Here is a 22,599-nt window from a genome sequence, read left to right as displayed (position 1 = left end):
TAAGTGTGCATGTATATTACTCGTAAACAGATTTGTATTTGAGGAAACGAATAAATTTCATTTCAGAAATAAAAATAAAATTATTTATGATTTGTCTATACCCTCCGTAAAATTATCAATTAATGAGTTTAGTTAAAAAGGTGATTTCCGAATAAGTGTGCACGTATATTACTGTGCACAGATGTGTTATTGAGGAAACAAACAAATTTCATTTCAGAAATAAAAATAATATTTATCTATAATTTGTCTATTCCGTCTATAAAAATATTAATCAATAAGATTAGTTAAAAACGTGATATTCCTGTAAGTGTACATGTATATTATTATGTATAGATTTGTATTTGAGGAAATGAAAAAATTTCATTTTAAAAATGAAAAATTATAATTAAAAAAATAAATTTACTTCCAAACTATTAAAAATAGTATGCAAATAACTCTATTATATTTTTGAGACACGTAGAGCATATATATCATTATACAATAATAATAACAACTTTAATTTCTATTCAACGTATTGAAAAGTACTATAAAATAACACGAAGGACAAAAGGGTTCATATTTTTCAATTTATAGAATTTGCTTTTCCGGTAGAAAAATACAGCTTAATAAATATATATATTGGCAAAAAAGAAGTTAAATGAATTGAAAATTTATAAATTACTCAATTTGATTTTAGTTAACTGTTTATTTTTAAATTAACTAAAAAATAATAATTGACATAATAAATTTACTATTTTACCTCTATTAATTACGAAATAATTAAAATAAAATCTTAATATTTTTAAAAAATTTCAATCTTTTTTAAAGTAATTAAAAATTGATAAAGTGTTAAAATTAGGGCAACTTTCACATATAGCAAACAAAAAATTCATATTTGTATAATATAGCAAACATAGCATAATTGCGCTCCATAACAAACATAAAAACTGTATAATTCGCTATACATATACAAGTGTATAATTCGCTGGCCTAAATTGTATAATTCGCTGGCCTATTTCGCTGCAATTGTATAATTTGCTTTGCATATAGCTGAATCAAATTAAAATGTATGTATATTGCATAATTATAAGTTTATAGCAAAAAGATATATGTTTTTCTCACTTTATACAAAAACAGAAACACAATATATACACTTTTGTTGTATAAAGCTAGAGAAAATTGTATTTCACTGCAATTGTATAATTCGCAATTGTATAATTCATTGGCCTTTTTCTCTGCAATTTTTGAAGTAAAATGTTTGTAAATTGTATAATTAAGTGTATAACATGAAGATATACATTTTTGCATGTGTATATACAATTTTCTCTCGCTTTATACAAAACAGAAACAGAATTATACACTTCTGTGTATAAAGCGAGAGAGGCGAGCGAGAATGGAGAGTAGCGAGCGAGATTCCTGGGAGAGAAACGTTGGCAAATTTTAGATAATGTTTGCTATGAAACACAATTAAATCAAACCCTAGCTATTCTATTTAATTTAGGTTATTAGTTTGCTATTTTATATAATTTTCTCTAAAATTAATACTTTACTGTTTAGAGAAAATATAATGAAATAACAGTTGCATGTTTCACAATTAATAAACTTAAATTTTTATAACATAGCAAAATAATTAATCAAAAAATTGTTGCATAATTAAAATTCAAAAGATATTTATTATTATAATATAACGTATAGGGAAAGAAGATATAAAGGGAAATACCTAAATAGTTGAAAAATACAGTTTAATGGGATATTTTGTTAACCGATTTTTATGAATAAAAACAAAACAAAATAACATAAAAAAAAAGAAGAGAAAACAAAGATATAGATGATTATCTTAAATTCTCGAATATTTTAAATTTCAAAAGTTAATTTTAGATGATAAAACTTATATATATTGATCATTTAAAATTGTAAAAAAAGAAGAAAAAAAGAAGAGAAGTTTGAAATTATAAAAGCTGCCAGTAATTAAATTGGGTCAGAGCAGTAGGAACAGAAAATCTCAGTAGTGTGAGAGAGAAGCGAAATATGGCCGGAGCGACGGCGAATTCAGTTCCGGCGAGCGGCGTTGACGTCGGAGTCAATAGGATGAGCGCGTCGTACGTAAACTCCGTTCGAATCTCCGCCGCTGCCAATCGATTTGCAACGCTGCTATGTAATCATCCCCAAATTGATGCTCAGGAGTTCGTTCAACTCTGCCTCTCACTTTCAAGGTACCAATTTCTTTTTTCCTTCTCCATCGGAAAATAATACTGTTGTGAATTTTCTTCTTCTGCAATTGCTAGGGTTTGTATGTGCTTGTTTAGTGTGTATTCATTGTTACTATTTTGTTGTTTTATACTGTTTCTCAAATTGTGGGGTTCATCGCCTTGGAAAATATGACATATTATCACGTTGTGATGATGTAGTAAATATTCATATTCATCGTTTTCGATATTTTTTTTTATTTTGCTCTAACTATGAGAAAAAGAATACTCGCAACACTTTATTTTTTTTTATTTTTTATTTAATTTTAATCTTTTTATTAGAGTTTTCTAATTTAATGTTTTTTTAGATATAGAATTCATAAAAAGTGCTGTATCTTTGATATGAAACTTTTTAAGATAAATTTAAATTAAATTAAATTAATATGGCTAAAGGGGGCAAAGCTGCTTTTTTAAACCATAAGCACTGTAAAAATTCATTGCATTTTAAACTTGGAGAATCTATTTTCTTTTGTGTGCTTTTTTTTCCTTCTAGAAAGCACATAGGGGGTTAAATGCAGAGGTACTTTTTTTTAAAAAAAAAGAAAAAAACCCTATAATTCTACAAATACGATAAATTTAATACTTTCTCTGTCTCATTTTTTTGGTATCATTTTTTGTCGGTTTCAAAAAAATATCATGTTTTCTTATATAATTAATATTTAAATGTATAATTTTTCTTTTATTCTTTCACTTAATTTTTTCATACATTTACGAGGAGAGTGAAAAGTGAATTACTTTTTTAAAGAATAATTTAATAAATATTTTAAACTCTTCATTATTTTTTAAATTGTGCGAAAACTTAGAAGTACCAAAAGTTCCTCTAAATTGTAAATTCAAGTCTTTAAAAAACACAAAAAGGATATTGTTTCATGTTCATCATTGGGTCCTTTTCCATTTCTTTGTTAAAAACATGACACTTGCCAGCGAGATAGAAAAAAATTAATATATATTTTTAAAATTCACAATAATTATATACTAATGAAAATTTTCCGATTAAATTATATATCTTGCAAAAGTTATAATAAATAATTAATAATAAGAATTTCTTGGTTTCCCTTTGTAAAAAAAAAATAATAATAATAAAAATGAAATTATTATTATCAATTTAAATAACAAATGCACTATAACTGGAGTTTCGAATTTCACTATATCTTCTCTCTTCAAAGAAACTGAAAAATCGGCTTAAATAGGAATTAGCTGATAACTAAACAAACAATATAACATAGTTATGTTGTAAAATTCTTCTAAAATAAGTTAATAATATTATATATGTATTCCAAAAATAATTTTAAGAATCTATATATTAGAACCAGCTATTTAGATATTTTTTTCCCTTTTTTAAAAAAAAGATATATACTCATCCCCTGGTCCTTGTGTATGCAGTATAGATAGACTATGATATATGCATAATTAATTAGTGTTTTTCTTTTAATTTCTTGCCTTATTATCCTATTTGTTATTCCATATTAATTACATAATTTTAGTTTATTAACTTTAATATAATTTTTTTTTAGGTAAAATGCACAAGTACCTCCTAAACTATGTTCAAAATTCGGAGACATATCTAAACTAAACTAAGGTTTTATTACTCATAAACTTATTTTTTTGTCATTTCATACACTTTTGTCTTAGGTGGCACACTCCGTGATTCTATGCATTTGAGGCGTGTAAGAGATATTTGGATGCCACGTAAGCCAAAAAGGTGCACAAAATTACAAAAAAAAATAAAATTCGGGGGGTAATAGTACCTTAGAATAGTTAAGGTGTATCTCTGGAATTTCGATCATAGTCTAGTGGGGTACTTGTGTATTTTTTTTTTTTAATAATAGTAATATGTTTGGCGAAATTTTACTAACCAAGAAGGGTTTGAGAGCGTAGAGTGTATACTTAGAGCTTGTTTGACATTACTGCTAAAAATTGTTTATATCTATAAGTATTATAGCTTCTAAAATATACTTTTGAAAAAAAAAACAATTTATGTTGACTATTTCATTTGAGAAGTGCTTTTGACAAATAAGTTGTGTTTGACTTTTAATCTTTTATAAAAAAATATTTTTGAGAGTTAAATTACGAAAAAAAATAAATATCAGTGTACTTTTGATATTAAAATTGTTTTATCGAGAGAAACTCTTTTAAATAATTATTAGAAATTTTTTAATTAAAATATATGTTCAAATTTTCAATCAATATTATATATAATATAAATAAAATTTTAATACAGTATTATCATGATGACTTAAATATAATATAAATAAAATTTTAATACAGTATTATCATGATGACTTAAATATAATTAAAAATATCAAGAAAGGTAAATTTAAAAACCATTCTGCAAATCAAACCACTATATACAAAAAATCATCACAAATAGATAAAGTCCTTCATATTTTCTAGAGAGAAGACACGAGATTTTAGATTATAATGTAATCTCAGAGACACATATTAACTAAATTAAGGTCATATTATTCTTGATTTTTTTTTTTTGTAATTTTGTATATTTTTTGGTTTATGTGACACATCCGGTGACTCTAAGCAGTTGAAGCGCGTGAGAGATATTTGTATGCTACTTAAGTTAAAAGGTGTACAAAGTTACAGAATAAATGAGTTCAGGAGGTAATAGAACGTTAATTTAGTTAAGGTGTTTCTCGGAGATTTGAGTCATAGTCTAGGAAAATACATCTATCTTTCTCATATTTTAATCCTACGGAAATGTTGTTACATTTGTTTCCGATTCTGTGAAATTGAACATTAAATAATATATACAATATATAATAATAATAATAATAATAATAATAATAATATATAAACATGAAGTTGATCCAGCAGTTTGAGCTTGAGACTTCCATGTTGGAGGTATCAAGTTCGAAATTCCTTGCCAGCGAAAGCAACATATTTGTCTTCTGGATCGAGTTCATCGCACCAGGCTTTTGCCTTTTGAGTCGAGCTCATCGCACCAGGCTTTTGCCTTTTGAGTCGAGCTCATCGCACCAGACTTGTTTAATTTTTACCAAAGTAGTTTTGAAAATTTGTCAAACACTAATTTCTTTTAAAAAGTATATTTTTACAAAAAACCTTTTGACCACAATGTCAAATAGACTTTTAAAGGAGAGTTAAATTATTTCAGAAAAAATGATAGATTGAAGTATATCAAACTCAAATAAAAGAAAAAAAGATAATGATTCAGAAAAAATGATCGACTGAAGTATATCAAACTAAAGAAAGAAAATAATGAGCAAAGTATACCCCATTGATAAGAAGAAAAGTAATGTGAAATTAAAAGAAAATTTTCATGTGTCATTGATCATTTAAAATAGGCATAAGTCATATACCGCTACCCAAAATTGTCCGCATAATTCACTTAGACACCATAACCGAGACTTATACCTATTGAACACCTAAATTGTTCAAAACATATACCTATTAGACACAAAATGCTGATATGACAAAAAAATGTGTATTGCACTTCTCTGAAGCGCGTGAAAAGACTTAAAGTCTTTTTTATTTTACTTTTTACATTTTTTCTTCTTTTATTGACACTTGACATTATAATTAACTTAAAATATATTTTCTTCTTTATTTACACTTTTTTTCAAAAAAGAAAACACCCCACTCTCGATCTATCATTGTTTTCATAATTTAGTTTACAAAACTTTCTTCATTTTAGCTCCAACACTATTTTTTTTTTCTTTTTTTTATATATAAAAAATTTCTATCTTCCAAATATGAAGATAAATGAAAATCAACTAGAAAGATTCAAATTTGAAAGAAAGTCTCCATATGATTTATTTCAAATCTCATAAAAACAAGGAACAAGTATGAAGAAGATGAAAAAAGATAAATGACTTTTACGTATCAAAATAGTTAGCCGACATTTATTTATCACAATTTTCGAACAAAGATTATTACTCAAATTCATATGTGGTCATTAAATTTATCAAAAATGATATAAAAAAATTTGAAATTAATAATTTTGGAACTATCAATTTCATTTTTTCATCTATGTAGAATTGAATAACTGCCAAACAAAATTTTCTTTCTTCTTCACTTTTAGTATGAAAAAAAAATTAATCTTGAAGTTATTTGAAAAGAATAAGATTTTGTAATTTGAGAAAGAATGTGTTTTGGGGAAGAAGATGAAGATGAAAGAGGGTTGGGTTGGGTGGGGTGGGGTAGAATAGGTTGGCATTTTCATTATTCTTTTTCTTTTTTAAAAAATTAGATATTAAATATGAGTTTTTTTTTTATAATTTTTAGGCCCAATGTCAAATATTATTTTTTAATTAGTCATGTTGTCGCGTCATCGCAAGTCTATCACACATTCTTCACATTTTTTGTTAATTATCAAAAAATATCTAATAAAAATGATTATTATATAGATAAAAGTGTTCAATTGGTACTAATATCAGTTGAAGCGTTCAAGTGAATTATGTAAAAATCTTTAAAAATATTATTAAAATGTAAAGTGAATAAAAATATTGTCATAAGAAAAACAAAAATCTCGATATTATAAAGATGGCAGTAAATTGGAATAGAGCACTACTATTTACAGTGGAACTGTTTCGACAAAACCGAAAAGTTCAGTGTGAGACAAGAAGAGCGAAACATGGCCGGAGCGACGGTGAACTCTATCCCGGCGACCGGCGTTAACGCCGGAGTTGGCAGAGGAGCCAATATGACTGGCGCGTCATACGTAAATTCGTTTCGAATCTCCGCCGTAGCTGACCGATTAGCAAAGCATGTGTGTAATCAGCCCAAAATTGACCCTCAGGAGTTCGTTCACCTCTGCCTATCACTTGCAAGGTTCCATTTTTTTCCTTCTCGATCCTTATTTGGCCGGACATTATCGATATGCTACCTCTATAATTGTTATTGTTTCTCCCCCTGATTTTGTACCTGCTCTTATAGTTGTTAGGTTTTGATGTGTAGGTTTTTAGCCCTGGTTTGTTCAATTAAGTGTCAGTTTTGCTTGATTTCGCCATTTTAGATTGAATTGTTTTGTGTATCTACTCTGCTTAGCATTGATTTTTTCAACTCATCTGCCTTTGAAATTCTAGCTTTCTTTGTCTTCATCTCAACTAATTCCATGTGATACTTGCAACCTTCCATTAGGTACTAGGTCCACTAAGGCTAGGACAGATGCAAAGAAATCACTTTAGTATTTTTTTTGTTTTTGCTGAGGTTTGAAGAGAGTTCAGGGTTCTCAACCCACTTCATTGACCACTAAGCCATATCCTTGTGAGTTAAAGGCTGAAGCTCGAAAGAAAACAACCAAAAATAGAAGAAAAAGATGGAGTTCATCACTCATGCCTTTTGTATTAAGACACAAATTAGGACAATCATGTCTAAGACCAATAGCGACAAAAAGGAAAGCCATCAAAGATGTTAAATTAGGTCTTAGACCTAACTCACACCCCAAAAGCTAGCTCAAAGAAAAGAGGATTGTCCAGCCTTATAAAGAGTTCACCCATCTCATTAACTAGGATTGCCCAAGCCTTATAAAGAGTTCATCCATCTCATTACCACAGATGTGAGACTTTTGTCATTCTTTAAGACCCCATCTCATGCCCAGTGCTTAGCATTTGGTGCGTGGACAATTTTGATTTTTGGGGCCTAATATTGGGTGAAACGGGCCATGCTCTGATACCATGTTAAATTAGGTCTTAGACCTAACTCACAGCCAAAAAGCTAGCTCAAAAGAAGGAGGATTGTCCAAACCTTATAAGGAGTTCACCCATCTCATTAACCACAGATGTGAAACTTTTCTCATTCTTTATCAAAAGAGTACGGTACCGTGACCGTGGAAGAAGAACCATTGAGTCCCGCGGTTAAGAATGACTATGGAATCCCATAGAATATTGAACAATACCATTAGGTTAGACACAGTAATACTGCCGCAACATGAAGTTGGGACACAAAAAATCCTAATTTAGGGTTTAAGAAGTTAATCTGAATGAACAATTGTTATGCAAATGGGAAAAAACAGTATATGCCCGCGAAGGAAAAGGGAACACAAAGAAAATATCGTAGCTTTGAATCTTGTTAACTGGGGAACTTCATTCTTCTATTGATGTCTTCTCTGCGTTGGGCGTACTGGAACCTGGAGGTGTTAGCGCAAGATCTGGTTTGGAATGTTTTCTCAAAATTTTGAAACTACTGCTTTGACTGTCTCTTTTTTATCAAGAGCAATAATTGACCTTTAATTTTTAGATTTGATAATTTATTAAACTGAATTAGATTGGAGGGAGAAGACCAAAAATCTGAGTAAATAGATAATTGCATTTCTTGATCTGTTGTGACGAACATCACCAGTCCCATGTTTTTCTTTATATATATGAAGTGGGAAGAATCTAAGTCAAAAGTTGGATTACGAAAATGCCCCTTATCTACTAATGTATTTTCTTAAATCGTTTTAAGAAGTTACTTTTTAGTTCAAAATCAACTCCATAACTACACCTCTTCATTTTCACAACTTATATTCATTTAATCTTTATTTTTTTTTTACGACAAGGGAAACCCGCAGCCGCTACCCTTTTGGGTGCGCACAGGGTAAAACCCCGCTCCTATGCAATAGCTCGTAAACCACATAGGAGAGATAACCCGCACCAGGCAAGCCTAGTGCGACGAGCTCGACCCAAAAGGCAAACCCCTTGCTTTTGCTGGCAAGGGGTTTCGAACTTGAGACCTCCAACATGGAAGTCCCAAGCTCAAACCACTGGGCCACCCCTAAGGGTACTTTTCATATTCTTTAACCTTCTATAAAATCAATAGTTTTAGACTTTTAGCCTTTTTGCCATTGTCAAATTATTATATGCTTCCTTTTTAAAAATATCCAATATTTGGTGTATTCTTAGCACTTTCAACAACAAAGGTATATCCTTTTTATATTATTAGTTTCTTGGACCTTTGTTTAGCTCTTAATAATTTTTGTTCTTTGTTATTCATTGCTTGCATTTTCCATCTTCAGTCTTTGTTTTATGGGAAAAGGGTCAAAAATACCCCTCAACTTTGTTTTATTGGTTAACTATGCCCTTACCATTAAAGTGAAGTTAATTTTGCCCCTGTCGTTATTAATTTCACCATATACACCCCTCACTTGACGGAAAGCCCTAAATCAACTTAAATTAACCCGAATCTTAAGAAATGACCCGTTATCCATTTTTAAAACCCATGCCCGACCCTTTTAATACTCAACCCAAGAGGTAAGTTTGAAGAGGAAACAATCTAAAAAATCAACAAAAAGCAAATATTCTTGCAATTTCTCATTTTGGATGAACAAAGGAAAAATAGTGGAGAAGAAACAATAACTTCAGCCCACACAAATTCATTGGATTTATGGACTCTCCAGCAAGAAAAGGAGTAAACGTCCCTTTACCCATTCCACTTGGACAGTTGGACTTAATCATTCATCACTACAAGCTTCTCTATGAGAAAATGGAAATTAATGAATGCAAAAGTGGTTTTCAGCGGGCAGCTTCTTTTTCAACTTCTTCTTTGTTGGCTTATTGAAATTCGTGTGCATCTGTAAAATCATCGGAAGAGAGCTAAAACAGTGTTCATAGGCAGCTTCGATCTTGACTCCACTGTTCGTTCCTCTAACGACACCGTTTCTGGCACTTTAAACGTGTATGCCATTGTTGCTCATCACTGTTCACTTCTGGTTCAGCTTCAAACACACACAAAAGAACCTGAGATCTCTCCATAATGTTTTTCGATGATTAATTGTTTTGATTTCATTCAAAACTTATAATCTTTTTCATATATAAGCATTATTGGATTAAAGAGGGAACTAAAAGGGGGGGGGGGGGAATGGGTGGATCTCTTTATATAATGTTGGGTCCTTTTTACACGGATACACTCTTTGGTGAAAACTCATCTCGATATATTCATCAAGAACAACAAAGTGAAAATCTCATTGTTGATTATAACTCATTTCTTCAGATGTGTGCACAAGTTGTTGAGTGCACAAGTTGTTGAGAGAAGTGGGGGGTTTGTTGTTAATTGTTCTTTGGTATTGTGGGTCGGTTTGCGTTAGGGTCAAAATAGATAATTGGATAATTTAAGTTGAAATCGGGTTAATTTAAGTTGATTTGGGGCTTTCCGTCAAATGGGGGTATATATGGTGAAATTAGTAACTGTAGGGGCAAAACTAACTTTACTTTAACGGTAAAGGTATATTCAACCAATTAAATAAAGTTGAGGGGTACTTTTGACCCTTTTCCCTTGTTTTATATTATGCGGCTTATTTTGCTCGGTCATTTTTTTGGAATTCTCACATCTGCTCAATCTCTTTATTCCCTTTTCTATTATTTTTAATAAGTTGTACTAGTTAGCATAGAATAGACATGCAATGCACATGTTCGAGAAGTAGTGTGTGTATGTATATATATAGACACACACACATGGATAGATAGTTAGCTTGTTATCTGCAAGAGCAACACATTCATCATGCAAAATAGTTTTATTTCCTCCATCTTTCAAAATCCTGCTGTTAAATTGGGAATATGAGTTCCACATTTATCAAAAAAAAAAAAGAAGGATTGCGAGTCTTTCTCTTTCTTGTTCATGGTGTCAAATTAGCTAGGGAAGTGGTAGTGGTGATTCTTAACTCATTTTCTTTTCTGTATTCTTTCCCTTTCTAGAGTGCCGAAAAGGGACACGTAGTCTATGTTTCTTTATCATGTTAATGTTCTTGGTTGACTGATTTTTGATTAATGCAGAGGCATTGATTTTGCCATTGCAAACCGGGAGGTTCCAAATAGAGCTCAAGATTTACCTTTATTGGTGAAACAGGTACTCCTGTAACACGAAGTTGATTTCATCATATTACATTACCGTCATTGATATGATATACATGCAGTATTGCCCTTCCTATCATGTTCTTGCTCCAAGGGCATCTCCAACTCTATTCGCTATTTTAATCCTCCAACCCTATTCTCTATTTTACTCTCCAATTATGTAGTTTTTTATATTTGTAAATAACCAACTCCAACCCAATTCATTATTTAACTCTTTAAAAAAGAATCTGTGTATTTCCTCAATATTATATTATTATTTCTATTTCATTTTTATTTCTTTTTTTCAGCATATAAATCCTTTCTTATTCTTTTTTCAAATAATCACCCAATATAACCTTCATGTAATATAAAATTTTATTCCTTTCAATTTTTTTTTATTATAAAATTAGATTTTCTTCTAAATTTCTAAATTACATAAATTGCAAGCAAATATTATATATTGTACATATTAATGGACAATTCAAGCAAAAGTGTGATCATTTATGAAATATAATTACATAAACATTTTATAAACATTCAACTTTCAAGAGCATTCGGTGCTCTCGTAAATGCTTTATTAATGCATTACAGGTTTCAAAATGAGCATTTTTTAAATCATTAACTAATATTTCCCCAAACATTGGTGAATCTGGAAACGTCCTACTAGATTACTAAATTATTGTTGTAATTTTTAATATTATTATGTTATTTATTGTAATGATGTCTTGTATTTAAATTATTATGTTATGTATTGTATTTTAAGTGAAAAATTTCATCGTATCATTCAAATTTTGTGCATTCTTCGTAGTAAAAAAAATATTTTTGAATTATATTTTAATTGACAAATTTTTCTTTTTTAAAAAATTGGAAATATTATTAGTTTGGGATGGAAGTAGTATATATTAAATATTTTTTAAAATGTTATATTACATTAAAAAATAATTATGAATATTAAGAATTTAATTAATGGTCTTGTATCATTTATGATATGTTAATTACAAAGATCATAATATAAATAATAATATAATAGTCAAAAAGTGAAATAGAGAGGAAGAATTGTAGTTCTCTAAATTTGAAGAACTACTATTCAGCTCTCTATGAATGGAGGGTAGATAGTAAAATAGAGAGTGGTTGGAGAGTCCATTCTCTATTTACTCTCCAAATATAGAGAATAGAGAGTAAAATAGAGGTGGATTGAGAATGGTCTGAATCTATTAATGTTCTAATTGAGCTGTGGATTGCTATTGGTTGACGGATTGCAATCCATGTGATCTTTATAGTTCGCTTATGAAAAGAATGTGTACTGTTTAATCTGTATTATATGAATTTGCTTATATAAGGTCATAGTTTCCTATCTGTAATGATATACCTTTTTATCAAATGAATAACTGAAGCTTAAGTTCTTTTTTCTTCTTCTAAATTCATGGCATTGTGTAGGTATGCAGAATCCCCTGTGATACATTACTGCTAGCACATGTCATGGTCCTTATGATTTCTGTCAAGGTAATTCCTGGACACTTGACTTTATGGGATAATTTTGAACGAATGCATGTTATGCTGGCTTCCGCAATCACAAACGTTGCAAGGGATGTTTCAGCTTTCATTTCTGCAAAAAATAGATTACCAAGTCAAGTTATCTGGTTGTTTTATTGATATAATATTCATGGATGTTAGATTAAGAGGTCAAATTTAATTTGGTTAAAAGATTCGACTAGAAATGATCACGTTAGAGACAGAGAGGTGTAGCATTATAGAGGATAAAATGAGAGAATGTTGCTTGAGATGGTTTGACCATGTGTTGTGTAGATGGCAAAAGACCCTAGGTATGATACCATGTAGATTTCTAAATGTTACCTTCTCAAAAAAAAAAAAAAACTGAATGTGCTAAAAAGGGATGAGGTAGATGCAAAATTGCATGAAAATAAATTATATAAAAAGATGGTAGTCTTTCTGTCTTTAATAAAGGAAGTTTTATTAGTAACATTCAAGACCAAGCTAGTATTGAATTGGAACAATCATTGCAGCAAAGAAAATCCTTTTAAACCTGCAAGGATTCCAGAAAGTCTAAACATACATCTGATTTAGTTCAAAAAACAACATTACACTACTTAAATATTGAATACAATACATCTGCTTGGAACTGAATAAATGTTTTCCTGCTTTCCATTAAAGCATCTTCATTTCCTGGCGAGCCAAATTTTCCATGTTATGGATGCTGGGATAATCATCCATATCTTCTATTGTTGCTTCCTCATTCTCTGACTTCTCCAACTAGAGAGAACTTGTCTGATGTTTGCTGCCATAGCCAATTGAACCCCGCATAAGTTAAGAAACATGCACCAGATCTGCAAGACTGTTGCCTCCTCAAAATTTCTTGGAGCCTTCACAATTTCCTCCGGAGCACCAAGGGGAATCTCCTTTTTGCTATTTCCACCTTCTTGCTCCATTTTTCTCCAAACCCTCAATTTCTGGTTCAAATTGCTATCACTACTTGGATTTAGCTAAAATAGAATACAATGGAACGAAAGAGATCCATATACTACCTGTGTATTAGTTTTTATTTGTTTTTTCTTGGATTAAGGTTTGTTGTTGTTCATACACTTATATTAAGGGCTCGTTTGGGCTTTACCAATTTTGCTTTTTCAATTTCCCCCCCAAAAACATTGGATATACATTGTGATCAATTGTTTTACTCCAACTTGGAAGTTGAGTTTATCAAGTATCATTTTTCAAGTAAAGTTTTGCCCTCACAAAACTTCACCATTTTGAAATGCATGTCTAGACACAACTTCAAATAATACATTTTCTAAAAATATTACCAAAATTATGTCGAAACGTGTCTACTAAGTCTGGTAAGGGTAAGTGTAGATGTAGAGAACCTCTAATTTTTAAGAACCCTAATTTGCTATAAAACACAATTTACTTGCATATTTCGGAATGAAATGGGCCCAAATAGAGGAATTACAGTAAGTGCTAAGAAGCTTCGATTCATATTAGTTATTACCAAACCCAACTTGTTTAGTATTGAGCTTTAGTTGATTTGTTGGTCGGATGAAAGAGTTCCATCTCTAATGAAATTCTCCCGTCCATTGGCTCGAGTTGTTCTATTTTCCACTATTGAGAATGACATAACCTGCGAAGTACTTAGCCTAGGGCGGTGCTCTTTTTTATTAAAGTATATGGTGTTTTACAGGATATACTTAAGCTTACTGATTACCACTTTGCATGCATTAAATATTCTTGTTATTGGCACTTCGTGCAATTTCTTTATTGACCAGGTTTTTTATTTGATAGAATGCTTGTCATAGTGGGTGGTTTACAGAGAAAGATGCCAAGGAACTTTGTGATCTTGCCAATGAGGTAGATAACTTGCTGGTTTGCTGTCTTTTAGCTATCTTGTTTCTTTTAATTGATGTTACATTGATTTTTCTTCCTTTTCTGTTTACGTGGTCAGATATACAGCAGCTTCTGCACCACATTAGATTTTAACACTGAACCAAGCAATTCTTCGACAATTATCTCGACGATAATGTCTAGGTAGGCACCTTTTCCTGCAGTGAAATCTTAATTTTTTGATCTTTCATTCTATGGTGTATGGGTCAACTTACCTCAGATTAATATTTGCTTTATATACCAAAGATTAGTTTTCGTAAGAACATTTGTGGTTTAATTGTACAGGTGTTCAAAAGTCTTGCCGCCACAGTATCTTGTATTTCTTCCCTTTCTTATTGGTTGTTTATTACTGCTACTCACAGTATCGTTTTGCCAATTCATTTAAGTAAAATATCGTAACACTGAATGCTAATGCCCAACATGTGAAAGTAAACAAATCTCATTCTTTCCGTAAAGGAAAAGGGTGTTCTGTTAAGACCGTAGAGGTTGTATTTTTTAGTAAAACTAAAAATTTCATGCAAGAGGAGTTGTTTCTTTTTTTTTTTTTTTTAAAAAAAAGATAAAAAATAATGAAGTGATTTTTGACCCTTGGGTCAGATTTTATAGATTGAGAGCAAAAGTTAAAAACATCTGTCCGACCCAAAAGAAACGTCCCAATCCAAAAATAAAAAAGCACAAGCATAAAAGAGGGATTGTCTGGAAGATCTAAGGACATAAGCTTTTATCCTGTTTGAATAATTACATTTTCTCCCTTCTAATATTTTTCAGTTACCTTTTTTGGAATTTTTTGTTCCTATATCTGGAAGAGGTCTAGAAGTCTAGTTTGTTTGAATGACATGAAAAGGGCTACCATTACCTTTTCAATCGTGGAGATGTTGTACAGTGTACTGATGGGAAAAATTAATTTTGGTTGCAAGGTTCATTCTGAGAATTGCAGATTGCTTTCAGCAACTCTCCTGCTTAAGTTTATTTTGTCTATTTTATGAAAATCTTTATTTCTTATATCTCAACTAGGATGTACCCAGTTCCTTCTTCATTTATTTGCCTATTGAGATCTGTGTTGCTCGGATTCTCGAAAGAGGATGGCACACCCGTGTTGCATGACTCGGATCCTTAAAAAAATGCCACTACTTCTAAAGTATCTAGCGTCACTGTGTCGATGGTGGTCATGTTGATGTTTTCACTGATCACAAGAGTCTGCAATATGTCGTCAAGTAGAAAGAGTTGGAACCTTGGTTAGAGAAGATGTATTGAGTTACTCAAAACATAGATTGAGATCTTATACCTTTTATTAGTCTCGAAGCCCCAATCTGGTTGTTAAAATACTTTAGTTGTTGTTATGGTACCGGTCTGCATAATGTTGCCCGCTTGTGAGTTATGTCAACTATCCTATGAACTAGCTGACCTTGTAATGAGCTAAAATGATTGGGCTTGAAATATGACCTAAGAAATTTGAAGGAATTGATTGTGAGTTTTGACTGTATATCCGTCCCGGAAGGGTAGGAAAATAGAAAGAGAAAATGAGTTCTGAGAGTCCTAGAGGTGTTGAAAGCTATTTTATTATATTAGCAAGCGACTGAAAAGAGTGCAAATTCATTAACTCATTCAACAATAATCCTAATGTGTATGCAGAACTACCTCGAGGAGGAAAAGAGGCTGTGTCCAGAAGATCCGTGGCTTGAGTAACGAACATTAGAGTAGCTAACAACGTCATAACCGATTCCCTGTCTCTTGAATCATTGACCTAAGATACTTGAAACCTCATCTCTTGGTATGGCTTACATCTCGACTTTCATTCCATCTCCGCCTCATCCATTACGTCACTGAACTGGCGCTCCAGATACTCTGTTTAGTCATGCTTAACCTGAAACCTTTGGTCTTCGAGGTTTGTCTCCAAACTTCCAATCTATCTTCATGTCACGACCCAAAGTACATCCTAGATATGACATGACAAATAGTGGTAGTCAATAAATAGTAAAAGATAATTCAGAAAGTTCCTATATTTCTGTTTTAACTTTAGTAATTGTCTGATAGAATGGCTTGAGAATTTTTACTGTTGGATAACACCACTAAGTTATAGTTTACTTGTATTCAGCATTTGCTGCTTACTCTTATTTGGTGCTATGACATGTATATCTCGTGGCTTTCTTCCACTGTTCAGTTAGAGGTCGAATTTTTCATTAATGAGCCTACTTGGTTAGTACAGTTATTTTCATTGGAACATGTGCTTAACTACATCTCAATCACTTGTTTGTTTGCGGATTCACAGATTTTATCCACGGCTGAAAATGGGTCAGATAGTTTCTTTCTTGGAGGCCAAGGTAGTAATTAAAAACACATCCCCCTAGTGGTGGCCTGTGAGCTAGTGTAATTATATTTCTAGTGATATTGATGCCACATTTTTTGCAATCTTGTAGCCTGGATTTGGTGCCTATGTGAATGATTTCCAGATAACAAAGAATATGAACCTTTCTGAAGGAGAGAAAGTGGTAAGAGAACTCCTAGATAATTACAATAAATCATTTTTATATATCTTTTTTTCCTTTGCAGCAGGTAGGTAAGACTCTCAATCTTTATTGAGGACACTATGTGCGCCCTCGTTATGTTTATTTTGTTATTCATCAGTTTGTTGCTTTCTTCTTATTATTCATTCCAGCGATGCATCAAAAGTGGAAACCTTGATTACCTCTGGAAAATATTGCTCATTTTTATGTTTCCTTTAATCTGCAGAGACTATTTGTTGCACAAATAGATAATCTGGAGACCTCACTATGTATTGTTACGCCTCCTCAAGTGAAGTATGACAGTGTTTTAGTTTTTACTGATTGAAATGGCTTTGGCATATTGATTGACATTTGGCAGGTTAAATTACTCTTGACAGTTCTAATTGCCATTCATGTCACACTTCTGCAGCTTTCTTCTAAATGGGACTCCCGTCGGAAGGAGGACTAATGTGTCAATGGTTCGTTACTGCTAAAACTTTGCAGATGTGATAGTATAGGGACTTTTTGTGCCTTACTGTGGTCCAAATTACTTAAAGTTATGTTCCTTTTGCTAGGACCCTGGACCTCAGCTTCCATCTCCTGTACCTCATATGCTTAAATTTGGAACAAATCTTCTTCAAGCTGTGGGCCAATTTAGCGGTATGTTTGAATATATTCCAGTTTTTCTTAAACAAATCTAATGATATGACACTTAGCCTAACTCAACCCCAAAAGCTAGCTTATGAGGAGAGGATTTCCCAAGTCTATGTAAGGAGAGAATTTCTCAAATAATATGGGACTCTAAGCCACTCTTAACAGATCTGATTAGTACTAACTCTTTTCTGTGCTTATTATGAAGGAAATTATATCATAGTTGTTGCCTTCATGAGTGAGATCTCTACTCCTGTTCAGGCCACACTCCCTGATTATGAGCAGGCTCCTGTTTCTTCTGTTGATCCAGGTTTGTTCTTATTCTATGCTTCACACTCTTTTTTAGTCTTTTTACATTGAGTTTGTAACATGTTCTTTTTACCCACTTGACTAGATGTATAGTTCAAGTGTGCCATTCCCACTATCCTCCAATGAGAAGTCTGAAGAGACCCCCTTATAAGGAGAAATGATTAATATGCTGTTTCATTAATGCAGATTCTGAGATTATTGAGGGGCCATCAAGAATTTCTCTGAATTGCCCTATAAGGTATGCTTTTCCAATTTGTTGCTTCGGAGTTTGACAAGGTTATCTTTATGAAGTGGCTTTTGTTATCTTGACATATGTGTAATTTTTTTCCTTTTCCCTGTATTCCTTGTGCATGATTAGCTTCATTCTTTTTTTGACGACAAGGGAAACCCGCAGCCGCTACCCTTTTTGGGTGAGCACAGGGTAAAACCATGCTCTTATGCAATAGCTCGCAAACCACATAGGAGAGGTAACCCGCACCAGGCAAGCCTGGTGCGACGAGCTCGACCCAGATTGCAAACCCCTTGCTTTCGCTGGCAAGGGGTTTCGAACTTGAGACCTCCAACATGGAAGTCCCAAGCTTAAATCACTTGGCCACCCCGAAGTGTTCATGATAGCTTCATTCTTGATGATGATAGTAAACAAATGCAAATTTCTGTGTTTCTATTTGTTTTCTTTCCACCCCTTACCATCTCAAAATTACACTGCTCCTTGTGCTTTCTTCTGTGAAGAGATGCCTGCAATCTTGGTACCCTCAGTTATTAGAGGTTGGTAAGAACCAAAATGCACAGACAAAAGGAAGAAAGAGGAGTTCTTTTGAGCAGAGTTACTTTAGTCTATATATACCTTAAGGTTTTTATGGTTTCAGGAAATGTATCTCCATTTGTCTTGAACCTAGACTTCCTAGCATAATCCCCTCCCATCCATTCTGGAACATACTTAGGGTTTACGAAACTTCGCTGTGCGGATTAGGAATGACGGGAAGACATGATTATATAAGCATATTTTATTTGGGTCAGCATAATCTATTTTAAGTAAGGTTGCATTGGTCATTTCATCTTAGATAGTTGGCCATCATTTGAGAGGGGTGGTATCTCCTCATATTTCAGAACAAACTGAATCCTTTTCACTTCATTCTTCTCGAGCGGAAATATGTCGCTTACAATATTTTAAAAGGAAGGGAACTTGTTGCCCCTTGTGGTAAACACCTTATTGAACCTATTTAGTTATAATCAACCTTGGGAGCCCATGTATATTTACTTCATTTACCACCCTCTGCCCCAAAATATACACATCTCTTTTTTCATAACGCTGGCTGTTGTGTTATATTACTAATTACTTTTTCTTTGCCTTTACAGCTTTAAGCGTATTAAAACTCCAGTAAAAGGACGTTCTTGCAAACATCTTCAGGTGCAGTCCCTTTTGCGTGATCTTTCTTTTCATGATGCTGGCTGTTGTATCTCTCATGCCAGAGTATAGTATTAGCTCACATGCATGTTAAAAACTTGCCTCTACTTTTCCTCTTTCATTTGTTTTTATTTAAGGTCTTTTATTTGTTAGAAATATGGATGTGGCTGATCCTCCAAAAGACGTCTAATGATCTAATATATAGGTTCCTCAGAAAATTTGAGGAAGATTATGTAGTCATTAGCATTGGTAGATGTTTTACATCAAGAAAATCTTAGCAAGAAGCTTCATGAGTGTACTTATTTAGAGCCTGTTTGGATTGGCTCAAAAGTTGGTCAAACCTACTTTTAAGTTATTTTTAGCTTAGCTTTTGGGAGCGTTTGACAAATTTAAAAATAAGTAAAGTCAAAAGTAGGACTCTCCTTTTTTTTTTCGGGACTTAAAAAGTCATTCAAGTTTGGACTTTAAAAAGTTATTTTAAAAGTCACTTTCTAGAGCCAATCCAAACGGGCTCTTAGTCAATTTTTCTTCACTGTTATTCCCAACCCTTACCGGTTTGCACTGTTCGTGTTTTCTTGGCAGTGTTTTGATTTTGACAACTATATTGACATAAATTCAAGGAGACCATCGTGGCGTTGTCCTCATTGTAATCAACATGTGTGTTTCACTGATATTCATATTGATCAAGATATGTTCAAGGCAAGTGGCATGCTGTTTTATACTTACCACAAATTACCTATCTAGAAGTAACATTTTTTTTCTCTGAAGGTTTTGAAAGAGGTGAGTGAGGATGTTACAGATGTCATGATCTCTTCAGATGGTTCATGGAAGGCAATCATGGAAAGTGATGACCATTCTGAAAAGCCCAGGGATAAAACCCCTGAAATTGCTCAAGATAGTCCACGTAGAGGTTCTGATGGTCCTTCAAATGCCCCTGGTGATGTTTTAGATCTTACTGACATAGATGATGACATGAATCCTGCTGAAACTGAAGACAGCAAAAATTTTCCTACGAACATTCAAATGCAATCTAATGTTCAGAAAACAACAGCTGTGAGTAATCCAAATGAAATCAATCAGACAGGTGCTCCTGATATGACAGATGATTTCTGGTCAAGAATCTATTTGTCCTCGTGTGGAATAGGGACATCTAGTTCTTGGTCCAATATGCAAACTGGCAGTGCTTCTGAGCCTGCTAGAACAGACTTGGTCCAGTTGCCTGTCTTCACAGATGCAATATCTCCCGCTCTCAACACGGAGGGAAATACTTTTATTCCAACCTCTATACTTGAGAGTGGACTATCTTCTTCCAATTTGCTGCAGCTGCAGTTACAACAGTTCCAATTTGGGAACTCTGCGCTCAGTAATGAATATGGAAGGTTTCCAACTGCAGCCAGGCCTGCAAACAGATCTCCTGTTGCAGTTCAGGCCCTTCCAGCTCAGATGAACACTCCTGTTCCTCAGCAGAGACAACAAAGCGCAATGAATCCCTTGCTCCATGCAGGTCCTTCAGCTGCTGCTCAGGATTTGCCTATTGCGTCATTGAGTGGTTCCAATCTAAGAAGTGAATTGGAGAGACATTCCTTTTCTGACTTGGACCTGGTTCAGACACGCATGACCTCATCAGCATTACCGCAGAAGGTGAGTGCATGGGTGAATAATTTTTCGGCTATATTTTGGAAGTTCTGACTAAAATATGTTTAAGTCTTTCTTTGCTGGTTTTGGTCTCTTGAGACGTTCCTTCATCTGTGATTGCTGAACCATTGTGTGTGCTCTGGTATGAGAAGACCATCACCTGTCTGTATAGTGTGTGTTTGCTTCCGCTTTCTAGGAGTTCCTTGACCACCTAACTTTGCATGTTTTGCTTACTATCACAGAATTTCTCCTTTTGAGACTGCTTATAATGTTTCCAACTTTCCCGTGCATGTTTTTATTCTGTGTATTATCTATGGCTTCTATCTTCCTGTGCTTCTGCATATGTCTTTATTCTGTCTATTCTCTATGGCTTCTAACTATCCTTCTATCTTCTGCTAGCGTTCTCTTCCTCATGTTCAACCATCTCAACATTCTGTTGGCCGTCAAAGTCCCAGCATGAGAACACCCTATCCGATGAACCAGTCTCAAGGTCCGTCCCAATCAGCTACTTGGGATAGATGGGAAGCCCTGAAGCAAGGAAGTTCACAAGCTGGTGTTAATCGGGCACTTCCTGGTGGACAACACGCCCGAGTTGTCACTACTCAGCAATCCACTCAGGTTGTGAGACCTGTTTTTTCTCCTAGAACTGTGTCCCCACTCCCAGGTAGTGCTGACAGGTTCAGGACACCATTGCCCCCAGACCAGAGGGGTAGTAGTAGTACAGGAGGCACAACCCCAGTCACAAGGACAGATAGTTCCGTGGATCCCCAGCTAGATCCAAACTGGCGGCCTACAGGCCGTATGCGTGGAAGCCTTTCAGGAAGAGCTTATTCTGAAGCACTGCAACAGTTCATACTTAAGCCAACACAGCAAGCTCAAGCTGCCAGACCATCTATTCCACCTAATCTTTCACCCCAACTGCAAGTCCTTTTGGCTAATAGAGGTGCTCATAGTACCCAGCCAGTAAACTTTCCATCTACAGCTCCTGCCAATGCATCTGATATTTCAGGCATTCTACCCGAGCGCTCCTCAGGAATGCAGTAGAACTAGGACATGTTTGTTGGCGGCTATATTTAACGTCATAAATTTTGCATCCATGGTCACTTCACAGTACAGATACACAAGACCCAGTGTTATATTACAGGTAGATAGGGAAAGACCGCCGTTCTTTCTTCTGTAAATTCCAGTCCAAAGTGATGCTCAACTCCCATCTCACACGCATCAGTTTGGCACACTACTTCAATGTGACCAAGAAGTAGCCTCTGAGTTTTGTTATTATAGTAGGTAATATTTAATGAACATGTGTGGAATTTTTCTATTGTAATTCAATATGTTTGACATTTTATATAATGAAAAACTCTGGTTTCTACTAAAATAGAATCATTTGAATGAATGTTCCTTCTACCCAAAATGGCTCTTGTTTCTAATGAAAGTCGTGGCAAAGTAATGAGTATTTGTTCTTGGTTGTTTTGGATGGACCCATAAAATTTTGAGCCCAAAAGAGTCTGTTGATAGGAAAATCAATGGACTTAATATACATTGAGAAAATCACTAAATTCTTCTTTGAGTGATGGTAAAATACTAACAAAAAGTGATGTGGATCATGGTGAGATGATAAGTATTGTTCTTTAGATTAATTCAGGCAATCCTATAAAGGATTTTTAGTAAAAGGCTGTCAAGAAAACATTTTTCAAAACAATTTATGGCATACGAAAAATTTAGAA

At 33.3% G+C, this 22,599-nt stretch overlaps 1 protein-coding gene across 3 annotated transcripts; it reads left to right on the top strand.

The window, feature by feature from the left end:
* The first annotated feature begins 1,785 nt into the window (after nt 1-1,785).
* LOC101255315 (E4 SUMO-protein ligase PIAL2) lies at nt 1,786-22,255 on the top strand. 3 transcript variants are annotated; one of them, XM_010326333.4, is made up of 16 exons: nt 1,786-2,192; nt 10,943-11,015; nt 12,437-12,502; nt 14,294-14,359; nt 14,454-14,536; nt 16,662-16,713; nt 16,810-16,881; nt 17,123-17,190; nt 17,306-17,354; nt 17,451-17,535; nt 17,735-17,836; nt 18,022-18,073; nt 19,192-19,243; nt 19,823-19,939; nt 20,009-20,881; nt 21,275-22,255. In XM_010326333.4, exons 1-16 carry the CDS (start codon nt 2,008-2,010, stop codon nt 21,917-21,919), a joined length of 2,640 nt encoding a protein of 879 aa, XP_010324635.1. In that variant the 5' UTR covers nt 1,786-2,007; the 3' UTR covers nt 21,920-22,255. The 3 variants fall into 3 exon arrangements, with proteins under 3 accessions (XP_010324635.1, XP_004244620.1, XP_010324636.1); XM_004244572.5 differs by lacking the exon at nt 1,786-2,192 and adding an exon at nt 6,413-7,025; XM_010326334.4 differs by lacking the exons at nt 1,786-2,192; nt 10,943-11,015; nt 12,437-12,502; nt 14,294-14,359; nt 14,454-14,536 and adding an exon at nt 16,159-16,277.
* Nucleotides 22,256-22,599: the final 344 nt, after the last annotated feature.

Source organism: Solanum lycopersicum, chromosome 8, assembly GCF_036512215.1.
Source record: "Solanum lycopersicum chromosome 8, SLM_r2.1".
Classification (NCBI taxonomy): domain Eukaryota; kingdom Viridiplantae; phylum Streptophyta; class Magnoliopsida; order Solanales; family Solanaceae; genus Solanum; species Solanum lycopersicum.
Note: the sequence above shows the minus strand (reverse complement) of the source record. Positions and strands in the feature narration are given on the sequence as shown.

Excerpts from the sequence above, each read along its gene's own strand:
- LOC101255315 (XM_004244572.5), top strand. The coding sequence starts at position 6,829 with ATGGCCGGAGCGACGGTGAACTCTATCCCGGCGACCGGCGTTAACGCC. Across the intron at positions 11,016-12,436 it reads TACCTTTATTGGTGAAACAG|GTATGCAGAATCCCCTGTGA; the intron begins GTACTCCTGTAA and ends GGCATTGTGTAG. Across the intron at positions 14,537-16,661 it reads ATCTCGACGATAATGTCTAG|ATTTTATCCACGGCTGAAAA; the intron begins GTAGGCACCTTT and ends GCGGATTCACAG.